The 24,798-nt window shown below is 42.3% G+C and overlaps 1 protein-coding gene and 1 long non-coding RNA gene across 8 annotated transcripts; one reads left to right on the forward strand and one right to left on the reverse strand.

Moving 5' to 3' along the window:
• Nucleotides 1-207: 207 nt before the first annotated feature.
• LOC128421400 (uncharacterized) lies at nt 208-5,746 on the reverse strand. Its single transcript, XR_008332302.1, has 2 exons — nt 5,697-5,746; nt 208-608 (listed from the first exon to the last, which is right to left on the reverse strand). It is a non-coding gene; the product is annotated as an uncharacterized LOC128421400 (long non-coding RNA).
• A 215-nt stretch (nt 5,747-5,961) lies between these two features.
• Nucleotides 5,962-24,798, forward strand: KLHL8 (kelch like family member 8). 7 transcript variants are annotated; one of them, XM_053404133.1, is made up of 10 exons: nt 5,962-6,053; nt 10,498-10,817; nt 13,441-13,989; nt 14,679-14,865; nt 16,092-16,235; nt 16,908-17,019; nt 18,114-18,282; nt 19,293-19,452; nt 19,909-20,110; nt 21,217-24,798. In XM_053404133.1, exons 2-10 carry the CDS (start codon nt 10,614-10,616, stop codon nt 21,338-21,340), a joined length of 1,851 nt encoding a protein of 616 aa, XP_053260108.1. In that variant the 5' UTR covers nt 5,962-6,053; nt 10,498-10,613; the 3' UTR covers nt 21,341-24,798. The 7 variants fall into 7 exon arrangements, with proteins under 7 accessions (XP_053260108.1, XP_053260106.1, XP_053260107.1 ...); XM_053404131.1 differs by lacking the exon at nt 5,962-6,053 and adding an exon at nt 6,061-6,197 and having other exon boundaries at nt 10,495-10,817; XM_053404132.1 differs by lacking the exon at nt 5,962-6,053 and adding an exon at nt 6,061-6,197.

Here is a 24,798-nt window from a genome sequence, read left to right on the forward strand (position 1 = left end):
TCAAGACTGGCCCGTACGGGCAGGGGTACCTTTACCTTTACTTAGTATAACCAACAGACAAGTCTTTCCTCTCTCCTTCCTATTTCAACTAAATTGAACCTCATCCTAAGCCTTAAATTGAAGGGGAGCATTAGGAAACATGTGTGCAAAGGAGGAATGAGGAATGTGTGTTTCTCCCATCAACCCCAGCCAACATGGTAAGTGATCAAAGATTATGGGAGTTTAGTTTCAGCAACGTTTGGAGGGCCACAGATTTCCCCTCCCAGGTTAAAGATTACAAAATGCTGAGTATTGTTGCTCTCTTTTCTGAACAATTTCCTGTTTCTCCACAAGCTGCCCTTTATTGACATTGATGGTAATTCCTCCTCCCGGTCTTTCAGATTTGCTTCTGACCTTTTCATGGTCCTGTTATTTGTTTGACTTTGATCCATCTTGATACATCATAGACTTTGTTCCATAAAATTGTGCCTTGTTTGCCCTGACAAATGTCCCTGTAGCTCAAGGATGGGGAGTCTGTTTCTCTCTAGATGTTGTTGCACCACCATACCGATCACACCTGTTGTTGGCTGAGGCTGATGTGAGCTGGCATCAAACAACGTCTGGAGGGCCTTCCAAGTTATTCATTAAAACATATTTATAAAAAGTATTTATATAGCGTATTTATTTATAAAAAGTATTTGTATAGTGTCTCTTAGGCAAACATCTCATACTTTTCACAACCTTAATACAACAGAATGCATTAAAATATTATAAATTAAACAAGCACTATTGATAGTCAGAATTGTTTTTACAATGAATGGTTGGCATCAATAACCAGCAAAAGCCTCAATAGAAAGGTAACGTTTCAACCTGTGCTCAGATTGCTCCAGTTTTGCTCCTCCTTCCTAGGGAATGGGATTAACCCTGAGTCAGCCCAACACATTTTGAGACCTGAGGTGAACTATGGAATGGTGCCCCACCACTATGTCTTTCTCCTACCAAGGAAAGGTTTTATGTCACATGCACCCAATCACATGGGAAGAAAAGCCAGTGGTGTCCATCTGTGCGTGCACTTGCACACTTTATTTCCAGTTAGGAGAATGTACCACTAGCTCCACAAGGACACCCGTAGCCAAAGATGCCCTGTCGGTTTACTGACCTAAATGCAACGCACCACACAATGGGAGAAGCAGCAGGCACAAAAGCAAGGCTAACACACACAAAAGGAAGCAGCTCGCCATTCCACACATCCTGGATTAAAGTGGAGACAGATTCAGGTAGGTAGCTGAAGACGAAGACCAAACCTTGGATTCAGATTTTTGGTTTTATAGTGGTTTATTGCTCCTGCTCACTAGCTGGCAGCAAGCAAGCAAGCAAGAGTGCTTTGCAGATTGGCAGCAAACCATTATCGTGGTGATGTGTGAACGCAACCACTGCATGCTTCCCTCAGTTATGTAAATTAATGTAGTTCCACTAGACTAAGCTAAAAGGACATAGGCAGAGTTACCAAAGCTTGACTTCAGAAAAGAAAACCAAGATATTTGGGCTAAGAAAACTCTGTGATCTTTCTGCATCAGACAGCTTATGCAATGTAACAATATAACATACCCTCAGACCAATCTCTAGATGGAAAGGTATTCTAAAAATATGCATGATTAATCCAATTGCACATGCGTCATACCGCTCTTACAAGTGTATCATGCAGACAAAAAATAAATAAGCTTCTGAGTGCATGTGTGAAGCTTTCCTGGCTAAAAATCACACTTTGCACAAATGCTTCTTTCTTACAGTATCAAGCAATCCTTTCAAATAACTAACAAAAGCCTGAGTTTGGAACAAAAACAAGTTTAACCTGATATCAGCAGCTCCTAACAGTCATCACTAAACAACTTTTTTTAGATTTCAGGTGTGATCTAACTTCAGTAATGGAAATCAAAGCATGCTTATATTGGTTTATGTGACTATATTATTGATAATCTTGGGACTGACATGACAAAGTCATATTGGTAACATTTGATACAACAGTTGATCCATTGCTTCATAATGGCTTCCTGTGTTATATATAAAAGAACTATCAATAATACACAGAGCAAATCAGCAAAAATTTAAAAACAAGTACGTATACATAACTATATTACATGTCTGGGTGGGCTTGCTGGAATAAACAGAAGTCTTAGTAGGCATCTAAAGCAATATATAGCTTTGGTGCCTGCCTAATGTTCAATAGGCAAGTTTTCAGAAGTACAAAAAAATAATAATAAACAAACCCCTAAGCGGAAAGTTTGTGTGTAATAGAATGGAATGGAGTATCCTGAAGAGGGCATGACTGGTTGGACACTTTGAACAGCTGCACTCCACACGACAACCTTTTTTCTTCTTTCTTGCAGGTCTTGTATATCTAAATAAGTTTTATTCGTAGGTGCTCAGACAGAACTGGCTAACATTTTGTGACAAGAGTCAGCATCCCCCAAATGCTACCATTCAAATAAATATTTGCTGAGCTAATGGACCAACAATTAGAGCGGTAACATGCCTTTCATGGTTCCTGAACAGGAATGGGAAGCGGCATGTAAGGATTAGCCTTGTCCGTGGGCCACTGTTACTTCCTGTGACCTCCCAGCATTCTTCAGCAACTGAGAAGGTATAGGACACTAAAACCAGGGTCATTCGTGTCAGCTGTGCCTACTGTTTGAGAGGAGTCACATATAGCACTTGTGCATGGCAGAGTCAGCTGGAAATGTCAGAGCAAAAATAGGCTCAGCTTGCCTATTGTTAACTAGGTGCAAATTCCTGCTTTTCCTGTACAGTAGACATTGCTCAGATTGCTTAAGTGGGCCATTCACATTGCTCATAAAGAAAGAGTCTCCATTTCCCTTTTCACACAGTTTCTGCCTGTGCTCTGAAAAATCTTTCACTTCCTGCTAGAGTGACTATATATAAAGGAGGGCACAGACACCTCTACTTTTAAGTAAGGCAAGAGCAGGCTGCTAGTTCTGAAACTGGCACTGTTAAGTGTTTGTAGGTCTGCAAGAGAACTGGTGGGGCAATTCCAAATTCTTGCTGTTCAGATAGACAGTTCCAGATCAGGTGCTTGTTGTGCAATAAGCTTGCTAGCAACTGTTGACTCCACCCTGCCAATAGTCAATAGCTGAATTAGGCATTGGGCACAGGACCAACAAGTAACTGCACTTTGAAGAACAAAAAGGAAAGGGTTACTACTTTTAACCAGTTGTGGGGGAAACAGCAGGGAAAAGCTATTGCCTTGATGCCCTGGTTGTGAGCTTTCTGGAAACATTCTAGCTCATGTGGGGAATTTCAGGAGTGGGAAGGCACAAATCTTTATCCTTTGGAACTTTTCCCAAGCATCACCCCTCACTGGACCTCCTTCACACCCCAAGTGCTTTAGTATTTTTTGCCTGGCTGGAATCAAAGGTATACCTAGGCTCCCTTGCACCCTTGGCAAGGAGATGTTTCTGGACCTCCAAAGCCAGGGGACACCATGGTGCAAAAACGCTAAAAGTTTGCTTTTCATTGCCTTTTGCCTTTTGTGTGCCACCAGTGACCAGAAGCGTACCTAGGCTCTTTCTTCCCTCTGAGCCTTGCTCATATTTCTAACAGGGCTGCTGGCTGACTGGGGAGAGGGCCCTGTAAGGTTGCTGCAATACTGTCGGGCTGGATCCTGGCCACTTTGAGGCAGAGTGGAGCGATTTTTGCACCCCTCTGAGCCTGCACCCTTAGAGGACACCAGCCTGCCCAACCCCTAAGTATGCCCCTGGCTGGAATGTGTCCTTGAGATAAAGCCTCTCATTTGTCTGGACGGAGGACAGAAATGTGTGTGCAAGTAAAATATGCATTTGCTGCTCTTCTCACTTTTGCTTATGACACCATCTACCATATGGCCATCGGAAGGTTGTTCAGGAGCGGAAAGTGGTCCATGGGTTGAAAAAGATGCTGGTCACTGTGGTAGAGAGGATGCTGGCCTGGCTGGAATGAGCAGGGCTCTCGGTTCTGATGTGTGGTGACCCAAGAAACTAGCAAAAAAATAGGTTACTAGCAGGGGCGTCTTACCCATAGAGGCAAGTGGCGCAGGGTGCCAGGGCGCCAAGTTCTGGAGGGCGCCAGGGAAGAGGCGGAGGCTGGACGCGGCGCCTCCTCGCCGCCCTCACCCGCCTCCGCCATGCCACGCCGAAGCAGTGCCACGCCTGGAGCCTCTGTCTGCCGTGGCCACTGCAGCATGAAGCAGCCATCTGAGCCAGGAGGCCTCTTCCCTGCCGGAGGAGCCACCCTCCAGCCGCTGCCCGCCTCCTCCAGCCCAGCCAGCAGCACCGTCCTCCCTAAAAAACTCTGGGAAATGGGTGGCGGGGCACCGGAGGGAGTTTTGCACTACGGCGCCGGATATGCTTAAGACAGCCCCTGGTGGCCTAGTTATATGGCTGTATAACCCTGTCTCAAGAAGCTGTAGAAGCTACCTATAATATCGTATCACAGCTATGGTGATTTAGGTGATATTTGAATGGAGATACAACCTGACAAAAGCATCTTCCAACATGCATCTGCCTTGCATCTGCTCAATGCTGAGAGTGCCTGCTTTTCACCCTAGGCCACTGGTGTCTGCACAGATTGACAAGAGTGTATGTGACTGAAGAGGATCATATTTCCACACACCCACTTCCCCAGTTTGGTCCAAACAGCTCAACAAAGATTCCAAGTTGTCTGCAGACACAGGCATAAAAAACTGGATAAACCAGACCATCCCTCCTATTTTTAGTGCGCTAATTAGAAGGCCCGCAGAGCTGCCTTGGGAACTGGGGATGTGGTGCTTTGGTAAAAGGGTGCTTAACCCTTTTCAAAAACTCGTAATCCCATTAAGGTAGGAGTTCTAAAATCTGGAACTCAGCACCATAAGAGAAGAATAGGGGTAGGCAAAGTAGATATCTGCGTCTATGTGGTCATACAAGCCTAATCCTTCATCACCATAGCCCCCAATACTGAAAATATGAATATAAAGTACTGGCACTCATGACCATTAAATGCTATTATTTGGAGAAGGCTATTATTTGGAGCTGAAGAAAGGCTCTCAAGAGCAGGTTGCAATTATAGTAACATGACAATCCCTGCTATCACGTTTACCATCAAAAAGACACAACACGAAAAGGAAAGTCGGTGAGAGGGAGGAGGAAAAAAAGCAAATGCAGACACTAGTTCTTAGTTATACAAGTTATTGGACAGGTCAAATGAAGTGGCACAATCCCTATGTGTGGTTGTAGTGGTTCAAGTGTTGGACTGGGACCTGGAGGAGACCAGGGTTCAAATCCCCCACTCGGACTATTGCATGCGACCTTGGGCCAGTTGCTGCCTTCAAGCCTAGCCTACCTCACAGGGTTGTGCACCACCTTGAACTCCTTGGGGGCAGAAAAGGTGGGATATAAATGCAACCATCTCTTATTTTATTATGAAACACTTGAGTTTGGATGTGTTTTCCCTTTGCCCAAGCCGATTCACTCTCGATTTAAACCAAAATGTGTGGCAACAGAGGAAACGTTTCAAACGTCTGACATGGGGCGGGGAGGGGCGTGCATCCCATCCACCCGGCTAAGCGTGAAAAATTTAAAGCTGTAAATCCCATTTAATTCAGTGGACTGACTTAAAACGCAGAAGAGGAAGCGACATACAAAGACATAGACAACATCGCTGCGTTTCGAGCTAGTGAGGCGTACATACTCGACGCATGCGCAGGAAAACAATATTTCCCCCCCTCCCCTCAGGCGGGCGGCGGGCGGCGAGCTTCTCTCTCTCTCTCTCTCCAGGAGGCCGGGGGGGGCGTGTTTGGTAATTGAACAGCCGTTAACGGCCATAAGGAGAGCGTGCGCGCGCAGCCCACAGGTTCGGGCTCGAGCCCAGAGCCCTGCAGCGCATGCGCGCGGCCCCCATCTCCTCGCTCCTCCTCCTCTCACCCGGCTCGCTGCGCTTCCTTGACACGCCTCGCCCCCTCCCTCCCTCCAGATACGTTTCCATCGGATCCGGGCTGAGCGCATGCGCTGTTGGCCGCGTCCTCCGTGCATGTATGCCTGAGTGTGTGTGTGTGTGTGTGTGTGTGTGTATTTGTGTATGTTTTGGGCTGCGCGCGCGGAAGGTAGGGAGCGCGCGCGCCGGAGGTAACGGCTGCTGAGGTGCAACTGCCCTGGCTGCACCAAGGAGGGAGGTAGGGAATTGGCATGGTAAGGAGGCTGGGAGCCGAGAGAGAGAGGGGCAGAAGGGGACTGTGGAAGGTGGGCTACAGCAAGGCGTGCTCCCTCAGTCCTGTATATTTGAGGGTTGCTCATAAGTAGCACTCTGTGCATGCTCAGAAGAAATGCCCCATTTAAAAAACAACAGCAACTCGCAACCATTCATTTATGCGTTTCTTGTTTTAGTCCTGGTAGGGTAAAGCGGTTCTTGGGGCTGGTCCAAGTTATAGATGGGGAGGAGGGAGGGGTGTTTTTAAGGCAGGGGCACCGCTCCTTGGGAAGGGGTCGTCAGGGTGCTAAACCTGGGGTTGGGTGGGTGTTGTTTTTTGCACGTGGTTTTCCTTGGGTGCGGGAGGTGATGCTGCTGCTGTTGGTGATGATGATGATGGAGTTAGCGGAATGCAATTGATTCTGCTTTTGCTGAGCTGAGGGGGTGTTCCTTGGTTGTTAGGATAAAAGCTGGTTCTCTTTTCCCTTGTCGTCCGAGTGAAATAGAGCAGAAGGAATAATGTAGAAATGCGTGAAACTGGTGAAGGGCAGAGCAGATATGTGATGGGGAAGGAAATGAAAAAATCAAGAACTAGGTTTAAATGTGAAGTGCTCATTTACGAGTCTCAAAAGATAAATGGAGCAAATATATAAAGAGAAGGGGAAATTACACAGCACTGTCGACACATATAATTTGAACATTTTACTAATTTTCTTTCAGCTAATGTTTCCTGGTGCTACTCAGGTTTGTTTCCTTTACAGATTGATGGTGTGCTTCCTGGTTAGTGAATTCTGTAAAATACAGTGGTTATTTGGGTCAGAAACATCACACATTCCTTAGATGGTCTGTCTCTATATTTTTGGATACAATGTAGAAAGAGTTGAGCTGGTGGCATTTAAGGTCTTGCATATTGTTGTGTTATTATAATCCCTGCTGCTTTTTGTCTTCTGTCATTGCTGCTTCCATTACATTACATTACATTACATTACATTTCACTTGAATAGAATAATAGAGTTGTAGAGCTGGGGGGGTCATTTAGTGCAACCCCATGCAGTGCAGAAATCTTGGCCAATGTGGGACTCAAAGCTCCGGCCCTGAGATTGAGTCTAATGCCCTTATGCAGTGGATACTACAGTTTAAGCATCAATTTTCAGACCTAAGCAAGACTTCCCGATTTCCAGGTGCATAACATCAGTGCCATTAATCACAATGCTCTGGGCTATGACTATAACCATGAAATGTTTTTATGTAGTTTTCCATGTTGAAAGCAGATCTTCATTTAGTTCCTCATTTAGAGAATGTACTTCTGTTTTCCATACAGCACTGAAAACTGAGTGTGGTGTACAGTAAAGGTAAAGGTAAAGGTACCCCTGCCCGTACGGGCCAGTCTTGCCAGACTCTAGGGTTGTGCGCTCATCTCACTCTATAGGCCAGGAGCCAGCACTGTCCGGAGACACTTCCGGGTCACGTGGCCAGCGTGACAAGCTGCATCTGGTGAGCCAGCGCAGCACACGGAACACCGTTTACCTTCCCTGCTAGTAAGCGGCCCCTATTTATCTACTTGCACCCGAGGGTGCTTTCGAACTGCTAGGTTGGCAGGCGCTGGGACCGAGCGACGGGAGCGCACCCCGCCACGGGGATTTGAACCGCCGACCTTTCGATTGGCAAGTCCTGGGCTCTGAGGCTTTAACCCACAGAGCCACCCGCGTCCCACCCCCAATTTGCATCAGCTTATGCATTTGTTTCCATGCTCAGTTTAAAGTGCTGATACTAACTCTTAAAACCCTGGATGGTTTGGGAACAGTTTATTTGAAAGACTGCCCAGACTCAACTGGTCAAATCTTTTAAGATTGGCCTTGGAGGCGTGATAAGGTTGATCCTGTTGGTGGAAAGCAAGAATACAGATTTTTCATTTGTGGAATTTCCTCCTGTGAGAACTCAACTTGGCCTCCCCCTGCTTATGGCCTTTAAGTGGACCTGCCAAGCTTTTTTGTTGGGGGGGGGTGACCCCAGTACTTGAGTTGTCTTGTCAGTTAATGTTTTAATTGCAAGCTGCCTTGTGCAGGCTTCTTGTAGAAGCCTGACATAAATATATTGAAAAATGTACAGCCTCTTCGGGAAGTGTGCCTGAAGTCCACGGTGTGAAAGTGTGGCATTCTATTGCACATTGTCTATGCTGCAGTAAATGTGTATCCAGCCTCTTTCCCTCTCCCATGCACTGATGTATTGTGGCCTTGCTGTAGTATTTGGTCTGCAGAACTAAGGACCAAGCAGCAGTAGTGCAGAGCAGGAGAGACAGGAAAAACGGCAGATAAGATTTAATGCTGTAACTGGGCCTGTGGACCCTCCTGTTATTTTGTCATGCTACAGTCCTCCCTCCCTGAAGTTGACCACGTATGTAGTAAATCAGGGATGAAGCAAATATGTGAAAGACAGGCTGTGTCTATAACATGGTTTCCTTTTTAAGGCTATGCATATAGTCATCACACATACCGTGAATGTCGGGGGGGGGCTCACCATTGTAATTTTTGATTCTAAGCTTTTTGTGGCAGCTGTAAGTTTCACTCTGTGAAGCTCCATGTACTGTATGTTGTTGGAGCAATATAAGCATCTACTAAACATAATAACTTTTCTGAAAGTTCCTCAGATAAAAATATTGATATTGATAAAGCGTCCTTTAAAAAACATGTGGCTGTAGAATGGCACAATTTGTCACACAAACTTTTGACATTGAAATGAGTAAAGGCTATGTTTATGCCACATTTGTTATAACAGACAATTTCTTAATGCTGGGTATATGTCAGTTTACCCCCAGTTGCCATCCATGTGAACTTTCTCACAATACCCGTGAACTTGGTTTGGAGGTCAGTTTGGAGTTGGAGAAGGAAGAGGGAGGATAAGTCTGTGGGTTGGTCGAGTTTTGTTGTGTGTGTGAGAGAGAAACTATTAGGAGGAGTCAGATAGACAGTTGGGATAATTAGTTAGAAGTTATTAGAAAGGTATAGGCCGGTATAGAAACTAAGGATAAGAAACTGACAAGAAAAATTATCTGAAACCATAAACTTGTTCATGCTTATAAAATAAACTTGATTATTTGTTTTTAATGTTAACAACTGTCTGGACTCAGTGTGTACCCGAGAGAAACGGGTTGGTGGCAGCAGGGAAGTGTTCATAGTGGTGGCACAGGGGACGCTGTGTGATCACCACAAAGAGTTTTACTTGAACTACAGAGTTCAAGCTTAATCTCTTTCATGGCCAAATCATGTTTCATTTCAGTTTCCCATCTATACTGTAAATGGGAATAATAACAACAATAATACTAATTTAATAATAATTACTGTTTGGAGTTCTTCCCTACCTTTACTGTGAAGTCCCAGGGTGGATTACAGTGGGTGGGTACTATATATCTCGGGTGTAAATGGTGCAACTTAAATAATAATGGCCTGATTTAAGAGGCTATGAGTGAATAATAAAACTTTAATCTGCAAGTGTTACAGTTCAGTTGTGTACAGGAAGGTATCTTTAATCTTCCTTAGATGCTAAGCAATTTGAACAATAATAAAACCAACAGATTATATACACTTTGAGAGAACTTCCTTCGGCCTTAACTATGCCAAGAAGAATTTTGTGATATTTAGAACTGTAGTTTGTTACTTTGGCTTTGACCCAAAGGTTCCCTGTATGAATAGAAAGGCAGTTGGAGGGTGTCCCAACTTCACTATTTCTCCTTCCTGCTGCAGCCCACCCAACCTTTATGCTACGGACCATATTGTTCCAGAAGATTTGTATCTTTTGCACTGTATACTAGAACTCAATACAAGTGAAACTAAATCCATCAACCTTTCCTATTACAGCATTGTGCACATTTAGGCTTGTTTTCCTCCTGTTGCTCACAGTTGCTTGGTTCTAACTCATTGTGGAAATGTACTAGCAGTGACTTAGATCCTAACTTTCCTTCCATGAGTCAATAGAGCCCATGTTCCTAGACTGCCACTTCCACCATTTTCTTTACTTCTGCAGCCCCATGAAAATACTCTCTTGCAGGTTTGGGAAGGCATGGAAGATTATGGATGTAGGGGGGTAGTTGGTAGACATCACTTGCTCTCACACATGAATGGATGAGCAACTTGAGATCCAAGCCTATGTTCCCATCCTGATAGTGACTTAGAAGTTGCCTTCTTGATTTTATTGCCTTGGTCTTTGTAAAAGACAGAATAATAGTTGGCAACGAACTTCAACCTATGGTGTTTCAAGGGCTTGACGGAGGAAAACGCCTAATCTATTTTCATTTTCTTCTAGTAGTGAGAAAATGGCAGTTCTACTCAAGACTGGATGTTCTTCCTGATTTGCTTGGCAGGATGTGTGGGGCTTTTTTTCATGGAGACTGAGAACAAACCTGGAAGGAGACAAAACAGCTAATGGCTTCTGATTCTATGGTCCCAGAGCAAGCAAAGCATCATGTGGTAAAAGGCAGAAGGCAGCAGCCACAGGAAAGGTCACCTTTGAACAGTGATGGTGAAGAAGAAACATTTGTATTCGAAGCAAATGAAGCTTGGAAGGATTTTCACAGCTCTCTCCTCCGATTCTATGAAGCTGGGGAGCTTTGTGATGTTACGCTGAAGGTGCTGATTCCATATTTCCTCCTTTGTGTGTATGTGTTTTGAGTGTAGAATGGTTTGTGCGTTTGTGTATTCACTAGAAAATATATTAGCTTTGCATCATTTATGTTGACAACATTTGGGAGTTAGTTCCATGCAGTGTTGCCTTCCCTTTAACCAAAACTCTTCCTAGAAATACTGCAAGTCAGCAGACTATTTGGTGCTTGTAGGGAGAGTGTGATTGTGCGAAATTTATGGACTTGAATTCAAATTTAAAAGTTTTTTTTCCTATTATTGTAAGAGGCCATAGTACCTATATAAACCCACTCAACTTATGTGACATGGCTGCCATCTTGTTTAGATAATGTCATATATGCAAGCCTGGTCTTAACATTCTCTTCCTTACGAGGATGGGTCCAATCAGATAAGAGGATGCTCAGTGAAGGTTGCTGAACACCAAGGGTAGGCTGTGGGTTAGCCAATCCCAGTGGTGTTTCCAGGTTTCTAAGCGCACCTCTTCACTTTCTCCCATGTAAGTAGTAATTGCCATTCTCTTCTAGTGGGAAAAGCCCTAATATTGGGGATAACAATTTTGAGGTGGCTACTCTAAGTTGCTACTCTCCCCTCTTCCTTCTCCTATAACAGAGTGTGTGAGTATGGGTGTATTGGAATGGGAGTACATTAGCACTGTTTTGCATTTCTGTGGCAGTGCACCAAGGCTCTTGCTTGTCTGTGGAAGGAGAGGAATACAACTTCTGCAGTGCTTTGAGAAAGTATATAACAGTTTACAACTGCTAGTACAGTGGTACCTTGGGATGCAAACGGGATCCGTTCCAGAGCCCCGTTCGCATCCCGAACAGAACTTAAGATGCGACTGCGCGTGCACGGGACGTCATTTTGACCGTCTGCGCATGCGCAAGCGGCGAAACCCGGAAGTAACGCGCTCCGTTACTTCCGGGTCGCCGCAGAGCGCAACTTGAAAATACTTATCCTGAAGCGTATTTATCCCGAGGTATGACTGTATCCACAAAAATGCCCTGAGAGCCCAGCTGCTTAGTTAATGGGTTTCAGGCAGCCTAGGTTTACTATATATTTTGTCCTTTTCTTCTTCTTTAAAGGTCCTCTTAGGTGCCCTACAGGCAATTGCAACAGTGGCATGGAGGCTACTCTTCCAAGGGTTCATCCCACAGTTCTCTTGTAATGTTAAAGATCAAGGTCACAGCTATATATTGCCTGGTTACCACGGATGATTAGAAATTTTCTCCTAGGCAAAAGGATGACTTGGAGCCCATTTCCTGTAGCACATTCCTGTTTTAGTGCTTTTTATATTGTATCTCTTTTTATGATACAGTTTTACCATTTTTATGTTGTATTCTTGTATGTTGCTTAAAGATTTTTAAACAAAGTGGTTTATAAATTATTTTAAATAAATAAGTAAATAATTTTGAGGGACTGCCTAGTTCAGTGGTACCTTGGGTTACAAACTTAATTAATTCATACAACTCAAATTGACATTTTTTGACAGTGAAACTAATCTTTGCAGAAGAGAAAAAGTTGATTAATAGAAAATATTATCAAGAGGATTTTTGTACCTGAAAACATATCCTGCAAATTTAAGAAAAACAGCTGGGTGGGGGAAGCTAGCTTCTTTAATAAGGAACCTAAAGACTGCTGGATCATAAAATGTAAACTTTCATTAGACTCATATCCTCATTATCAATTGATAGTTAATCTTTAAAATCATACAAGGCACAAATATTTTCAGCTGGGTTGACTATCCAGTGCAAACCCATTTTTCCATTTCTGTGCTGAAATAGCACATTTATTTTATTCCATTTATATCCTGCCCTTCCTCCTGTTTTAGGGTTTGTGTATGAATTTTGGTCATTTGTTACTAATCTAGTGGTAGATAACCAAAGTGATTGCATTACCTTTTCCATGGTCAAATTGTACGCACAGATCCACTAGCCTTGTAATGCAGCAAAACTGACCCGGCACAGTGATGTCTGTCCTTTTTTCATGGCAGCACATTGTCTAAAGTCATGTACAGCTAATTGCTTTTCATCATTTCTTGGCAAGAAACTGTTTTGGCTGCATTAGATTGCTGTGGCTGTGGATTATTAAAAGAACAGCTAATTGAGATGACTGGATAAAACTACTAGAAATAACTCAGGGATGGAACTTTATCATTAAGCTAGTTGGAAGTGGGACTAAGAAAAATTGATTTTCTCCTGCAGTTAAAGCAAAAAGTAGGTTTTACAACTGAATATGAACTGCATATTCATTGTTGAAATATCAATACAAATAAGGTTGTGATGCTGTGATCAATATAATTTATCTTTCAAATTTATATAAATACTTGATGGAGACTTCTCAATAAAATGTTATGACTCTTACAAGAGTACCATACATGTATACTAATCTATACAGAAAATTATCATTGATCTGAATAGTGTTGTTAGTCAATTTTCTGTTTATTCAATTTTCTTGATAGTTCTGAGGTCAATACCCCTTTGCACTTCTGGATTTGATTAATGCTAATAATTTTTAAAATCCGTTACTACATCTTTAGAATTCGAGACCACAGCTTCTTTTTATTAAGGTAAAACAATTAACTCTATTAATATAAATGTATGTTATCCCACAGGTGGGTTCGAAGTTGATCTCCTGTCACAAGCTTGTCCTTGCTTGTGTTATTCCATACTTCCGAGCCATGTTCCTTTCTGAAATGGCAGAAGCTAAACAGACATTGATTGAGATCAAAGACTTTGATGGTGATGCCATAGAAGATTTGGTCAAATTCGTCTATTCATCTCGACTGACTCTGACGGTAGACAATGTCCAGCCTCTCTTATATGCGGCCTGCATTCTTCAGGTAGAAGTAGTGGCCAAAGCTTGCTGTGAATACATGAAACTACACTTCCATCCTTCAAATTGCCTGGCAGTGAGATCCTTTGCGGAGAGCCACAATCGTATTGACTTGATGGATATGGCCGATCGCTATGCATGTGAACATTTTGCTGAAGTGGTGGAATGTGAAGATTTTGTGAGTGTGTCACCTCAGCACCTTCATAAACTGTTGTCTTCCAGTGACCTGAGCATTGAAAGTGAAAAGCAGGTTTATGGTGCTGCTATTAAGTGGCTTCTGGCCAATCCACAGCATCATGCTACATGGTTAGATGAAATAGTTGCTCAGGTAAGGACCAGATGAGAATGGAGTAACTAAATCTATTGGTGTCTCATAATATGCAGAGGTGGGGTGATCTGTGGGGTGATTATACTGGCTCTCCACATTGGAACTGGATCACTTTTTTTGTTCTCAAAAAAGATTGATACTTAAGACAATTTTTCTCTTACGCATTCTTTGTGACAAATTGAAGTTGAGGTCACTTCTGTTAAATCCCTGAAAACTACGGGTTTCTCAAAAGCAAATTTGGTTACTTTCCATCTCAGAGCCAGGTCACACACATCTGCATCTTGTCACCACACATTATTTGATGACTTGCAGCTGAATGCATGAGCAGCGTTGATTTGTGGAGAGATTAAATATTTTATGCATGTCAGTCATAGTTCAAAAGTGCAGGCAGCAAGTAATCACAATGTTTGTGTAAGTAGGATGTGTCAGGGTTCACACATGGAGGAATGTCACTGTTGTTACAACTAAATGGAATCTTGTTTTTTCATCTTCTGGATCTCTCTCTAGTGAAGACATAGGACATACATACTGGGTTCAGTTGTAGGCCATACAGATGCAGATTGACCACACTGAACAAGGCAAATAGAGGATCATGATCTTCTCCATGATGTCTCTGGAGGCTTGCCTAGTAATTGCTGAGAACTGTTACTATTGGTTCAGCTGACCACCCATAATCTCCATCCTCCTAGGTGCGCCTACCACTGTTACCCATTTGTTTTCTCATGGGAGTAGTGGCAAAAGAAGAAATTGTCAAGCAGAACCTAAAATGTCGGGACTTGCTGGATGAAGCAAGGAACTACCACCTTCACTTAAGTAGTCATACCGTGCCAGATTTTGAGTATTCTGTACGGACAACACCAAGGAAACGCACCGCAGGTAACTAGTTTCTGAGGCACCAGTGTTTTAGAAACTCACAAAAAGTCTATTCTGTAGAGGTGTAAGTACTCATGGTAGAATAGTAAAAGACAAATGAATTTGTACACAGCATAACATTAGTAAGCCTTGTCATTTTATTTAAGTGCCTTAGGGTGTAGCTTTTTCAATTCATTTTGTGTGGGGGGAGGGAGAATCTCTATCTACACCAAAGCTTGGTTCACAATGGTATAGCATTGCCTTGGCATGAGCCTCTGATTTGAGTGCTAAACCATGGAATACTGTCTCAACTGAGGTGCTAAATTTCTTGTATTGAACAGTATGTATTACAGCCTAACAGTCCCAATGTACAGTCCTTTGATACATGAATGCATTTGAATGATGGAGAACAGTTTTCAACATAAAAAAAAAATATCCTTCCAGTAGCACCTTAGAGACCAACTAAGTTTGTTACTGGTATGAGCTTCCATTTGCATGCACACTTCTTCAGATATGTATGTTTTCAACATAACACACAATCTGCCTCCTTTGCAACTGATAACAGAAACTCCTGTGTTAAAGGAGCTGAGCTTTGCCTGGTTTTTGTTGTTTACTTGAGTCATCTGAAGCGATGTGCTCTATAGGAATCTTGAAGCAGGGTGCTGAACGTTACCTGTGGTGGTGTTGGCCAAAAACACTTATCTCTTTAAAGTGGAGAGGGATGTTGGGATTGTGAATGGACTAAAATCAGGCTTGTTAAGGAGCCACTTGCCTGGAAGTCCATGGTGAGTTAGAATTGCCTTAGGCAGATAGCCTCCTGCAAGTTGAAGCAAGCTGGTTCTCTTTATGTTGGGCTGTCAAAAATGCATGTGAATAGGGAGGCTATTGAACATTTTAAGGGGTTATTAACTTTTGTGGATCTTTCCACAAGCCTTGATTGGGTGACTTGTCTATTCCATTTCTGACTTCCCTCTCAGTCTGTGTTGAAGCCTCAACCCTGTTAATCCTAAGTTGAAGCAGGGTGGAACTGTTGCTGTTGAATGACAAATTGTCAGTGTTGAACATTGAAAACAGTAAATAACACTAAGCCAACCAAACAGACCAGTTTCTACTATTTAGTTTTAACAGGACTTTTAATGTGTGCTATGTGCAGCATTCTGTACTTTGCCACCCTGTGAATTTTGTGTGATGAATACTGACGTTCTTAAGAAATGAGGTGTTTGTGACTTTTGTTGTATGTTTTCTGTTAGGTGTCCTTTTCTGTGTTGGTGGTCGTGGTGGATCTGGCGACCCATTTCGCAGCATTGAATGCTACTCTATAAATAAGAACAGCTGGTTTTTTGGCCCTGAAATGAACAGTAGGAGGAGGCATGTGGGTGTAATCTCTGTGGGAGGTTGGTAAAAAGAAATCTGTGCTCTAAAATTGCTTTATACTTTGTTGAAGTTAATGACTCAGCCATTCCATCAACCAAAATTACAGCCTTTGTATACAAAATAGCTGAGAATAGTAGTTGGCTTCTTGCGATAAAAAGATGCAATTGTTTCTGTTTTGCAGTCAACTGGTTTTGTGTTCTGGGTTTCTGCCCAATGAAATGTCCTCTCTAGTACTAAAAATATAACTCACAGCTTGAGTCTAGCCACAGTACCTACCACTGAATTCAACACTAGGAACTATTTACTGTACTAGTAAATAGCATTGCATCTTAAATTAGAAAAGATTTAAAGCTGCTGCCTTTTAAGGCTGCCTTTGTATCCTAGATCTATAAAGTATCATCAAGTCCCTGAGACTATTATTTTCCCCTGATCTTTAGATAATGTGATGCAGATTTCTTTACAGGAAACAAGTATTGTAGACATTACGCTATAGCAGTAATGGAATATATATAATAGAGTGGCAAAAAATGTGAATCTAATTTCACTAGTGCAGCACAGTGATTATGTGTGAGCTAAGACCTGGGAAGCAGCTGTTTCACATCTTGTCTTCTTGATATCATACTAGATGGCCATAGGTAATACTTTAAGGAGTTAGCCTAGTTTGTCTGACCAGAAATTTTTATATGTTTCAGGTAAAGTTTATGCAGTGGGTGGACATGATGGAAATGAACATCTGGGCAGCATGGAAATGTTTGATCCTCTCACAAATAAATGGATGATGAAAGCATCAATGAATACCAAAAGGTATACAAACTTGGCATGAACATTCCGTTTTGTTGTTGTTGTTGTTAAAGAAGTAGATTCGTGTGGAACACATTAGCATTTATTGAGATATACATCAGATAGGCTGTACATAGAACAAGTACCTAGTCAATGGCCAGTGCCTGCAATACAAAGTAAGATGCAACACAGAAGGTGAATAGTGGACATAAAAAATATGAGATGAGCATGTAAAGTGAAAAACAGAAGTGGGGAAGCAACAAAATAAATTAGAAAAAGAATCAGAGTTGTTATTTTAGCTGAGGTAATTGTAAATAGAGTGCTTTGTGAAGCTGTTGGGAATCCCCAATATAAGAGGATTCTTTATATTCTTTTAAGAGTTTGGAATAGACTGATAATGACAAAATGGACTGTGTTCGTGGGGTATCAGAAGGGAAATTAAAACTGAATTTAGGCCTTCAAAGAAACATGGGGGAACAAAGTGTGGAGGAGGCATGAGGACATCTATGCCATTTCCACCCCTGACCTTCCAACATTGAGTGGATTGGACCTTGCAACATGCACATAATACCCATTCAGACCTTTCTACTTGAAGTGAAAAACCGAGCTAGAGCTGAAAAGGGCAGAGAAGCTGCTAGTGGTACTGCATGTGCCACACTTCATTCCTCATGTGTTGATTGAATGCATGAATGAGGCTTTTGTTTATGGAAAATTGGCCCTTGCCAACATACAACAAGAAAGAATTTATGTCATGGTCAAAACTTGCAGTTCACTGATCTGTTAAACCTTCATGTTGTCATTGAATGTTATTATCTGGTGATTAGTATGGTTGGGGGAAAAAAAATTGACAGAATTACAAACCTGCAAATGTTCTAGAGTCCAAAATCTGTTCTTTAATTCTTTCATTTGCAATATCTTGAAGAAACATTTTAAAGGTCTCTTTGATTAAGTATACTTCAGCTGGGAAAGAAGCTTCCATTTGTGGTTTGCCCTTGGGGTTTTATTAACTTTGGTATTCTTGAAAAGTTGCCAAAGTGAGGTAGAGCTAATGATACCTAGTAACTCACTTTGCCAGTTTGTTTTATGTAGTCTGATAACTAATTGCGTTATTTTATTAGGAGAGGGATTGCTTTGGCTTCTCTTGGAGGCCCCATTTATGCTATTGGGGGACTGGATGATAACACTTGCTTCAGCGATGTGGAGAGATACGACATTGAATCTGATCAGTGGAGTGCTGTAGCACCTATGAATACGCCCCGGGGAGGTGTTGGCTCTGTGGCTCTTGTGGTAAGCATCTCTGGTTTTTTTTATTGGCATTCAAAGGGCATCGGCACAGAAATGTCGTATAGCTCTGCCTTGCCTGCTTCAGCAAGTGTATTAAAATACTTTAAGGTTATATGGAGGTCAAACTTTCTTGACTGTTCTTCACTACATTGGTTTAAGGTGCCACTCTTGTAGTCGTGATAAGAGGCAATGAAATAAGAGATTGAATAAAAGGTGGGAAATGAAATGTGGAAGGAATATAATTTAATTAAAAACAGAACTGAAGACTTTGCAGAGCTAAAATAGAACTCTTCAGTGAAAATGGAAAGTCTTTGCTTGGTGTCATAAAAACAATAAATATTTTTAATTTCTGTTATTATTCTGTGTCTTAAAATAGTTATTTAACTCTGTGGAACTTTGTCAAGTTTTTTATATATATTATTATTATTCATTAGATTGGTTAGTTGCTTTATCTTGCCAAAGGCAACCCAAAGCAACTTACAACCAAAGTCTTGTTATTAAGTGTTGTTCATTGCAGTATTTACCTGATTGCAGGGGTTTTTTGTGCTAAGTCTTGTTATATAGAATGTTGTTAATGTGGATCTTGCTGTTTTAATTCATTTTATTGTTTTTGCATGTTGCCCAGACGATTTTTGGGTTTTTTTGGAGGGGTTATTGATAAAGACTATATTTACTAAATAGAATTAAATAATGAATGTGGATTCATATAAGTACAATATAACTTTGACAAGTATGAAATAAGTAATATCCACAGGCGATAATTTTGAAACCTGAAAACGCATCTAGTAAATTGGATTGAAAGATCGCTGTTGTGTTGGCAATGATTATATGGTGCTCAAAATTTTATCCTTGGGGATAGACTGCTACTGCCTAGCAAGCTGGTTGACAACTGTTTCTTTATACATTGTGAGAGCAGAAGGGACACATCTTCATTTTTGCTGCAGTAACGCACCTAATTCACCCTTGGGCCTGGCTGTTGGATATAACATTCATTTGATCTTTCCTCTTTTCAGAACCATGTATATGCTGTTGGTGGAAATGATGGTGTAGCTTCTCTCTCCAGTGTGGAGAAGTATGATCCTCATCTAGATAAATGGATAGAAGTGAAAGAAATGGGCCAGCGAAGAGCTGGCAATGGGGTCAGTGAACTCCATGGCTGCCTATATGTGGTAGGTGAGTAGCACCTAGACGTTTATCCATGTGCATAACTCATCTTCTTGTAGCTTTGCTGTAAGTGTTTGAAACAATATCAACAAATGATTACACTGGATTTTAAGTATTTTCGTCGTTGGCTGTGGACAATACTGTATTTTGTAATAAAGTGATAAACACGCTATCTTTTTTCAAGGCAACAGTGCACTACTGGGCATAAACCTCGGGCTCCTCTTCTTACTAACATTGAGGTACACTTGCTCACAGATCATGCTAACAATGGACTAGGCTTTAGCTTTATAAGAATTGTGGGCTTTTAGGTCAAATAGCAGATCCATTGTATTTTTTGGTACTGTTTGAATAACTGGGTCACTATGCATCCTGTAGCTTTGCTCCGCAGAACAGCTTGTGATAAAACTACTGCATAGTCTGAGAGAAGATTTCATGCTTCACTTGTATGTATATGCCTTGATGCAGGTGGCTTTGATGACAATTCTCCGCTGAGCTCTGTTGAACGATTTGACCCTCGCAGCAACAAGTGGGAATATGTAGCGGAGCTTACGACGCCTCGGGGTGGAGTTGGCATAGCAACGTTAATGGGCAAAATCTTTGCTGTTGGAGGGCATAATGGAAATGCTTACCTGAACACAGTGGAAGCCTTTGATCCTGTGGTGAACAGGTAACTTTGATTCTTGCTTTTACAGAGCTAGGTCTTTATGCTGGATGAAACGTGAACCAATGGATTCAAGTTACAGTGGTAACTCAGGTTACATACGCTTCAGGTTACAGACTCTGCTAACCCAGAAATAGTACCTCGGGTTAAGAACTTTGCTTCAGGATGAGAACAGAAATCGCACGGCGGCGGCAGCAGGAGGCCCCATTAGCTAAAGTGGTACCTCAGGTTAAGAACAGTTTCAGGTTAAGAATGAATTAAGTACTTAACCCGAGGTACCACTGTACAGGAAAGGAGATTCCAGCCCAACATCAGGACAAACTTTCTGACAGTAAGAGCTGTTCAGCAGGAAAAAATCCCACAAGAGGTGGTGGACTCTCCTTCCTTGGAGATTTTTATGCAAAGTTTGGATGGCCATCTGTCATGGATGCTTTGGTTGAGTTTCCTTCATGGCAGTGGGTTGGACTAGATGTCCCTTCCAATGCTACAATTCCATGATTCTATGAAAAGTAGGGAAAATCTGTGTAGTTGATGCTAAAGTCTCACTTTCTCTATTGCAGCTGCCACCAAGCAGTTATTAGACTTGGTATTCATTCTAGGGGATTAGCAAATGTACAAGTGAAAAGGGGTGTGTGTTTTTTGGACAGACCTGTTGTAATGGATGAGTCTAGGAAGCAGAAAAGCAGGAATTTTGACAAAGTAGAGATGGTAGGAAAAAAGTACCCCAGAACTCATTCATCATTCTTAGACAGGTATAAGCATTTATAAAAATCTTGTTTTAAAATTATATTTGGCCTTGAACTATTGCTCTTTTTGTGCATGGGAAGCTAAACACTCTCCTGTGCCTAGTCTTGCTATTTAAGTGCAAATGGACCAGCATTTACTTCTTCACCAAAGTTTCCTTCATGTGTGGTGGTGGAACCCATAAATAGTTACAAAAATAAAATAGAAGCAATTTTCAAAATTAGCACTGTATAAGAGATTTTGTTCCGCTAAGCTGTGTAGGAAAGATGTAGCTAAGCTTTTTTCACTTTAAGATATTTGACGTGCCGAGGACAGTTGCATTGCCAGCTCCCCTTGTATTCAATTTTTCCTCTTTCATTCTTTCTTAGGTGGGAGCTTGTTGGTTCCGTGTCTCACTGCAGAGCTGGGGCTGGTGTAGCAGTGTGTGCCTGCCTTGGCAGCCAGATCCGCGACGTGGGTCAAGGGTCCAGCAATGTGGTGGATTGCATGTAAATTTGAAGACTTTGTGAAATGCCACAATACTTTACAACCTTTGTGCAAAGACATTTTGATTTTTTTTAAAGCAGTATGTGTAGATACTCAAAAGCTTTTTTTATTTATAGAACTTGTTCATGTTCATACCTGGTAGCAAACCATGGTTTAGCATTACATGCATGAGCTGAATCAAGTTCAGTGCATCCTTGGCCTTCTTTTCCTTCCTCTCTCCTTGGTCTTGGGCTATGTTTAGCTTCACTTTCCCTGAATCTCAGCCTTTCTTCTCATCTGGACCAGGGATCCTGATTTCTCTCAAATCCTAGTTAAACAAACCACCTTCATAAGAGTCTGGCTTATCTTGAAATTCACCAGAGTTTGTGATAAATCAATGCTTTGGAAAACAGGACTAGTTGAGATGCAAGGAATGTCCTTTTGGCCACAAGGGAAGAGAGGGCATCCACGGCATTGCCAGGGCTCATTCTAGCTCATGCATGTAGCACTAAGTTTGCAAATATGGCCTCACCAGTTGTTTAGTACAGGGGTGAGGAACCTGTGCCTTTCCAGATGTTTGACTACAACTCTCATCATTCCTGATCATTGTCCATTCTGCTGACGCCAATGGGTGTTTGGGTCCAACATTTGGAAGGCAACAGGTTGGTCTGGCTTAGAACACGTCCCCCAGTGTTTTCATAGTAACAGAGATGTGGGGACTTCATTTTAAGCATCTTATAACTGCCAAAGATGTTGGAGAACCTTTCGTCTGTATATTTCAAATGACTGGGATTTGTCCTCAAAAGTTGGTACACTTACAATTATCACAGTTATCTAAAGAATCCTTTAAGACTTGTATACATTCTGTTTAAAAACTCTTGACTTTATGTGTAAATGTGTTCTACAGTTGTAACACTATGCAGACCCATAAAAGCCCAGAAAACTCCAGAGTCCTGAAAAGCGTTAATTAGGAAATTGACTTGAACAACACTTGAGAGATTCTGGTGTTCTGATATCTTGGTTTTCAGAAACTGCATTTGATGCCAGTTTTGTTTGCTCAGGCAACACAGATGAATCGGTTTGTAACAGAACAACTACATTCTGCTTCCTTGTTGAAAATTGTACAGTAGAAACAAGGATCATGAACTGTCTGGATCAAGGATTATGAAAACATAGTGATTGCTGGTGATGTTGTAACAGGGTGAAGTATATTGCTTATGAACCATCTTCATTTCATCCTAATAGCTAGAGCAGAGGCTTTCAACCTTTTTGAGTCCACAGCTCCCTTGGCCAACTACATTCTTTCTGTGGCACCCCTGTGGGGCTCAGGAGCCCAGTTATGTCACCCTTTGCCTGCAGACCTGGCAGCCTCTCGCCCTTTTTTCAAATGCCGTCCCTTGTGGCGTGTTCTCTCAGCCTCCTCTCCTTGGGAGTCCTCTGGGAAGCTGCTGCCGCTGCCCCTAGTCTCTGAGCTCTCCCCCTGCCCCAAAGAGAGGGGCCTCCTCACACTGCCCCACAGGAAGAGGGTGCCCCCAGGCTTAGTGGCCCAATAGAAACTGGCCAAAGGTGAACGTGAGACCAGCAGCTTACTTTGGGAGGCAGCAATGACAGCAGTGGGTGCTGCTGAGTCTGCATGGTGGAAAAGACTCACCTTCAGCACTGGGCACTCACCTCTCAGGTAGACCTTGCACACAGTAAGCACAAGAAAGGTCAGCACAGCACCTGGCTGCCTGCCAGGCTTCCAACTTGTTTGCCTATTTGCAACAGCAAGGGCTGGTGGACTGGCTAGCTGAGCTCTCTTGCCCACTTGCTTGCTTACTCCAAGGCCACCTCAGCTCCTGGCAACCAGCACCCCATGGCCAGCCCCAGAGGCTCCATTTGCCTGGGGAGATTGTAGCCAGGGCTGCTGCAACAGACAGCCACACAAACCTTTGGGAGGCAGAGATGTGAGAGGGCATCAGAGGGAAGGAGAGAGAGACAGAGGCCACTTTTGCCCACGGCACCCCAACCATCATTCAAGGCACCCCAGGGTACCACGGCACACTGGTTGGAAACCACTGAGCTAAAGGGATTTTTGTGTCCACTCTCCTGCTGTTTATGAATCGCCTTTCTCTGTTTTTCTTGAGGTTACTGACTTTTACTTCAGTTTCCAACCTTGCATCTGAACCCTGGACCATTCCATTTTCAGATTTCTCATGTGACTTTTGGGACAATCGTTCAGCAAATCAATCAGAAGCTGGTCATCTTGTGCTGCTCACCTTGAATGGACTTTTCTGGTTAGTTTGCAAAGCCAGAAAATAAATTTGCCTTAATGGTAATGAATGGGATAGGTTTTTCAGTTTTGTTTTTTCTTACCTATGTGTCGCGTGTGCATGTATGCTCACTTTATATTCAAAACAATCATTGCAAGTCATTTCCCAAAGAAGTTCTTGGGGCCCAATACTGCAGTGCCACCGCAGGATGGAGGAACCTTTGTGGAATCCCTGTCAGATGGTGACTTTGTCCCTGGGTGAATATCTGCAGAGATCCAGATGAAAGGATTAATATGGTATGAAGTTGTGGAACTAGGTTGACACCCAGCATCTCACTGTGTGAGCTCCTTGAAGAAGCAGCAGTACATAAGGAAAAGTTTGTAGTCTTAACCCATGCTGGTTCATTTCCATATCCCCCTCCCCTTCCTGGTGGGAGAGCTAGTGTTTTGGAATGGATCAAGCCTTTCTCTAGTGGTTTATGTGTGTCTTGTTCTATTGTTAACTTAGAGGAGAGTACAGTTGTTAAATCATGCTAAATATTTCTATTGGGCAGCCTGAAGGAAAGATGAAATTAGACTTGTGTGTACATTAGTTGAAGGTTTCCTTAATTTGCAGTCTTTTCCTTTTAAAATTTAATTTACCTGATTTGATGTAGTGGGTCTAGTTTTTATCCCCCCCCCCAATTCTTTGTCAGAACTGCACTGAATTTCTTTTGTTCTGGTTACTTAGCACTCAACCTTTGGAGCTCTGCATGTGAGACAGTGTATAGCTGTATTTTAAGAGCAAGCATCTTGGGGCAGCTTTCCTCTGCTGTGGCAAAAGCTCACGAGGCAAGAAACAGTGCCGCATCCTTTTATCATAAAGGAAATCGGGCATTTTGATGAGTATGCGATTTGGGAGCTGCCTCAACACAGCTACATACAAAATTGTAACTTCCCATCTCACAAGGGAAAATTTGGGGGAAATGTATATGGCTAAAGCTTTATGCCTAAACATTTTATGGTGGGTGGGATTGGCTTTGAGGCACAATATGGGCATAACAACACTGTGTTTCTTGGAGAAACAGTTATTTAATGATTCTCTGTATGTAGTTCTATCACTTTACTATTGCACTGCCACTTCTAAAACCTGGTTTGTATTAGTCTGTGGTATCCAGTGGACAAAATGCAGAATGAAGTGGTGTGATATGTTGTGTGGAAATTGGCAATATTGTAATAAAATACATTTATTTGT

This window comes from Podarcis raffonei, chromosome 9 (genome assembly GCF_027172205.1).
Source record: "Podarcis raffonei isolate rPodRaf1 chromosome 9, rPodRaf1.pri, whole genome shotgun sequence".
Taxonomy (NCBI): Eukaryota; Metazoa; Chordata; class Lepidosauria; order Squamata; family Lacertidae; genus Podarcis; species Podarcis raffonei.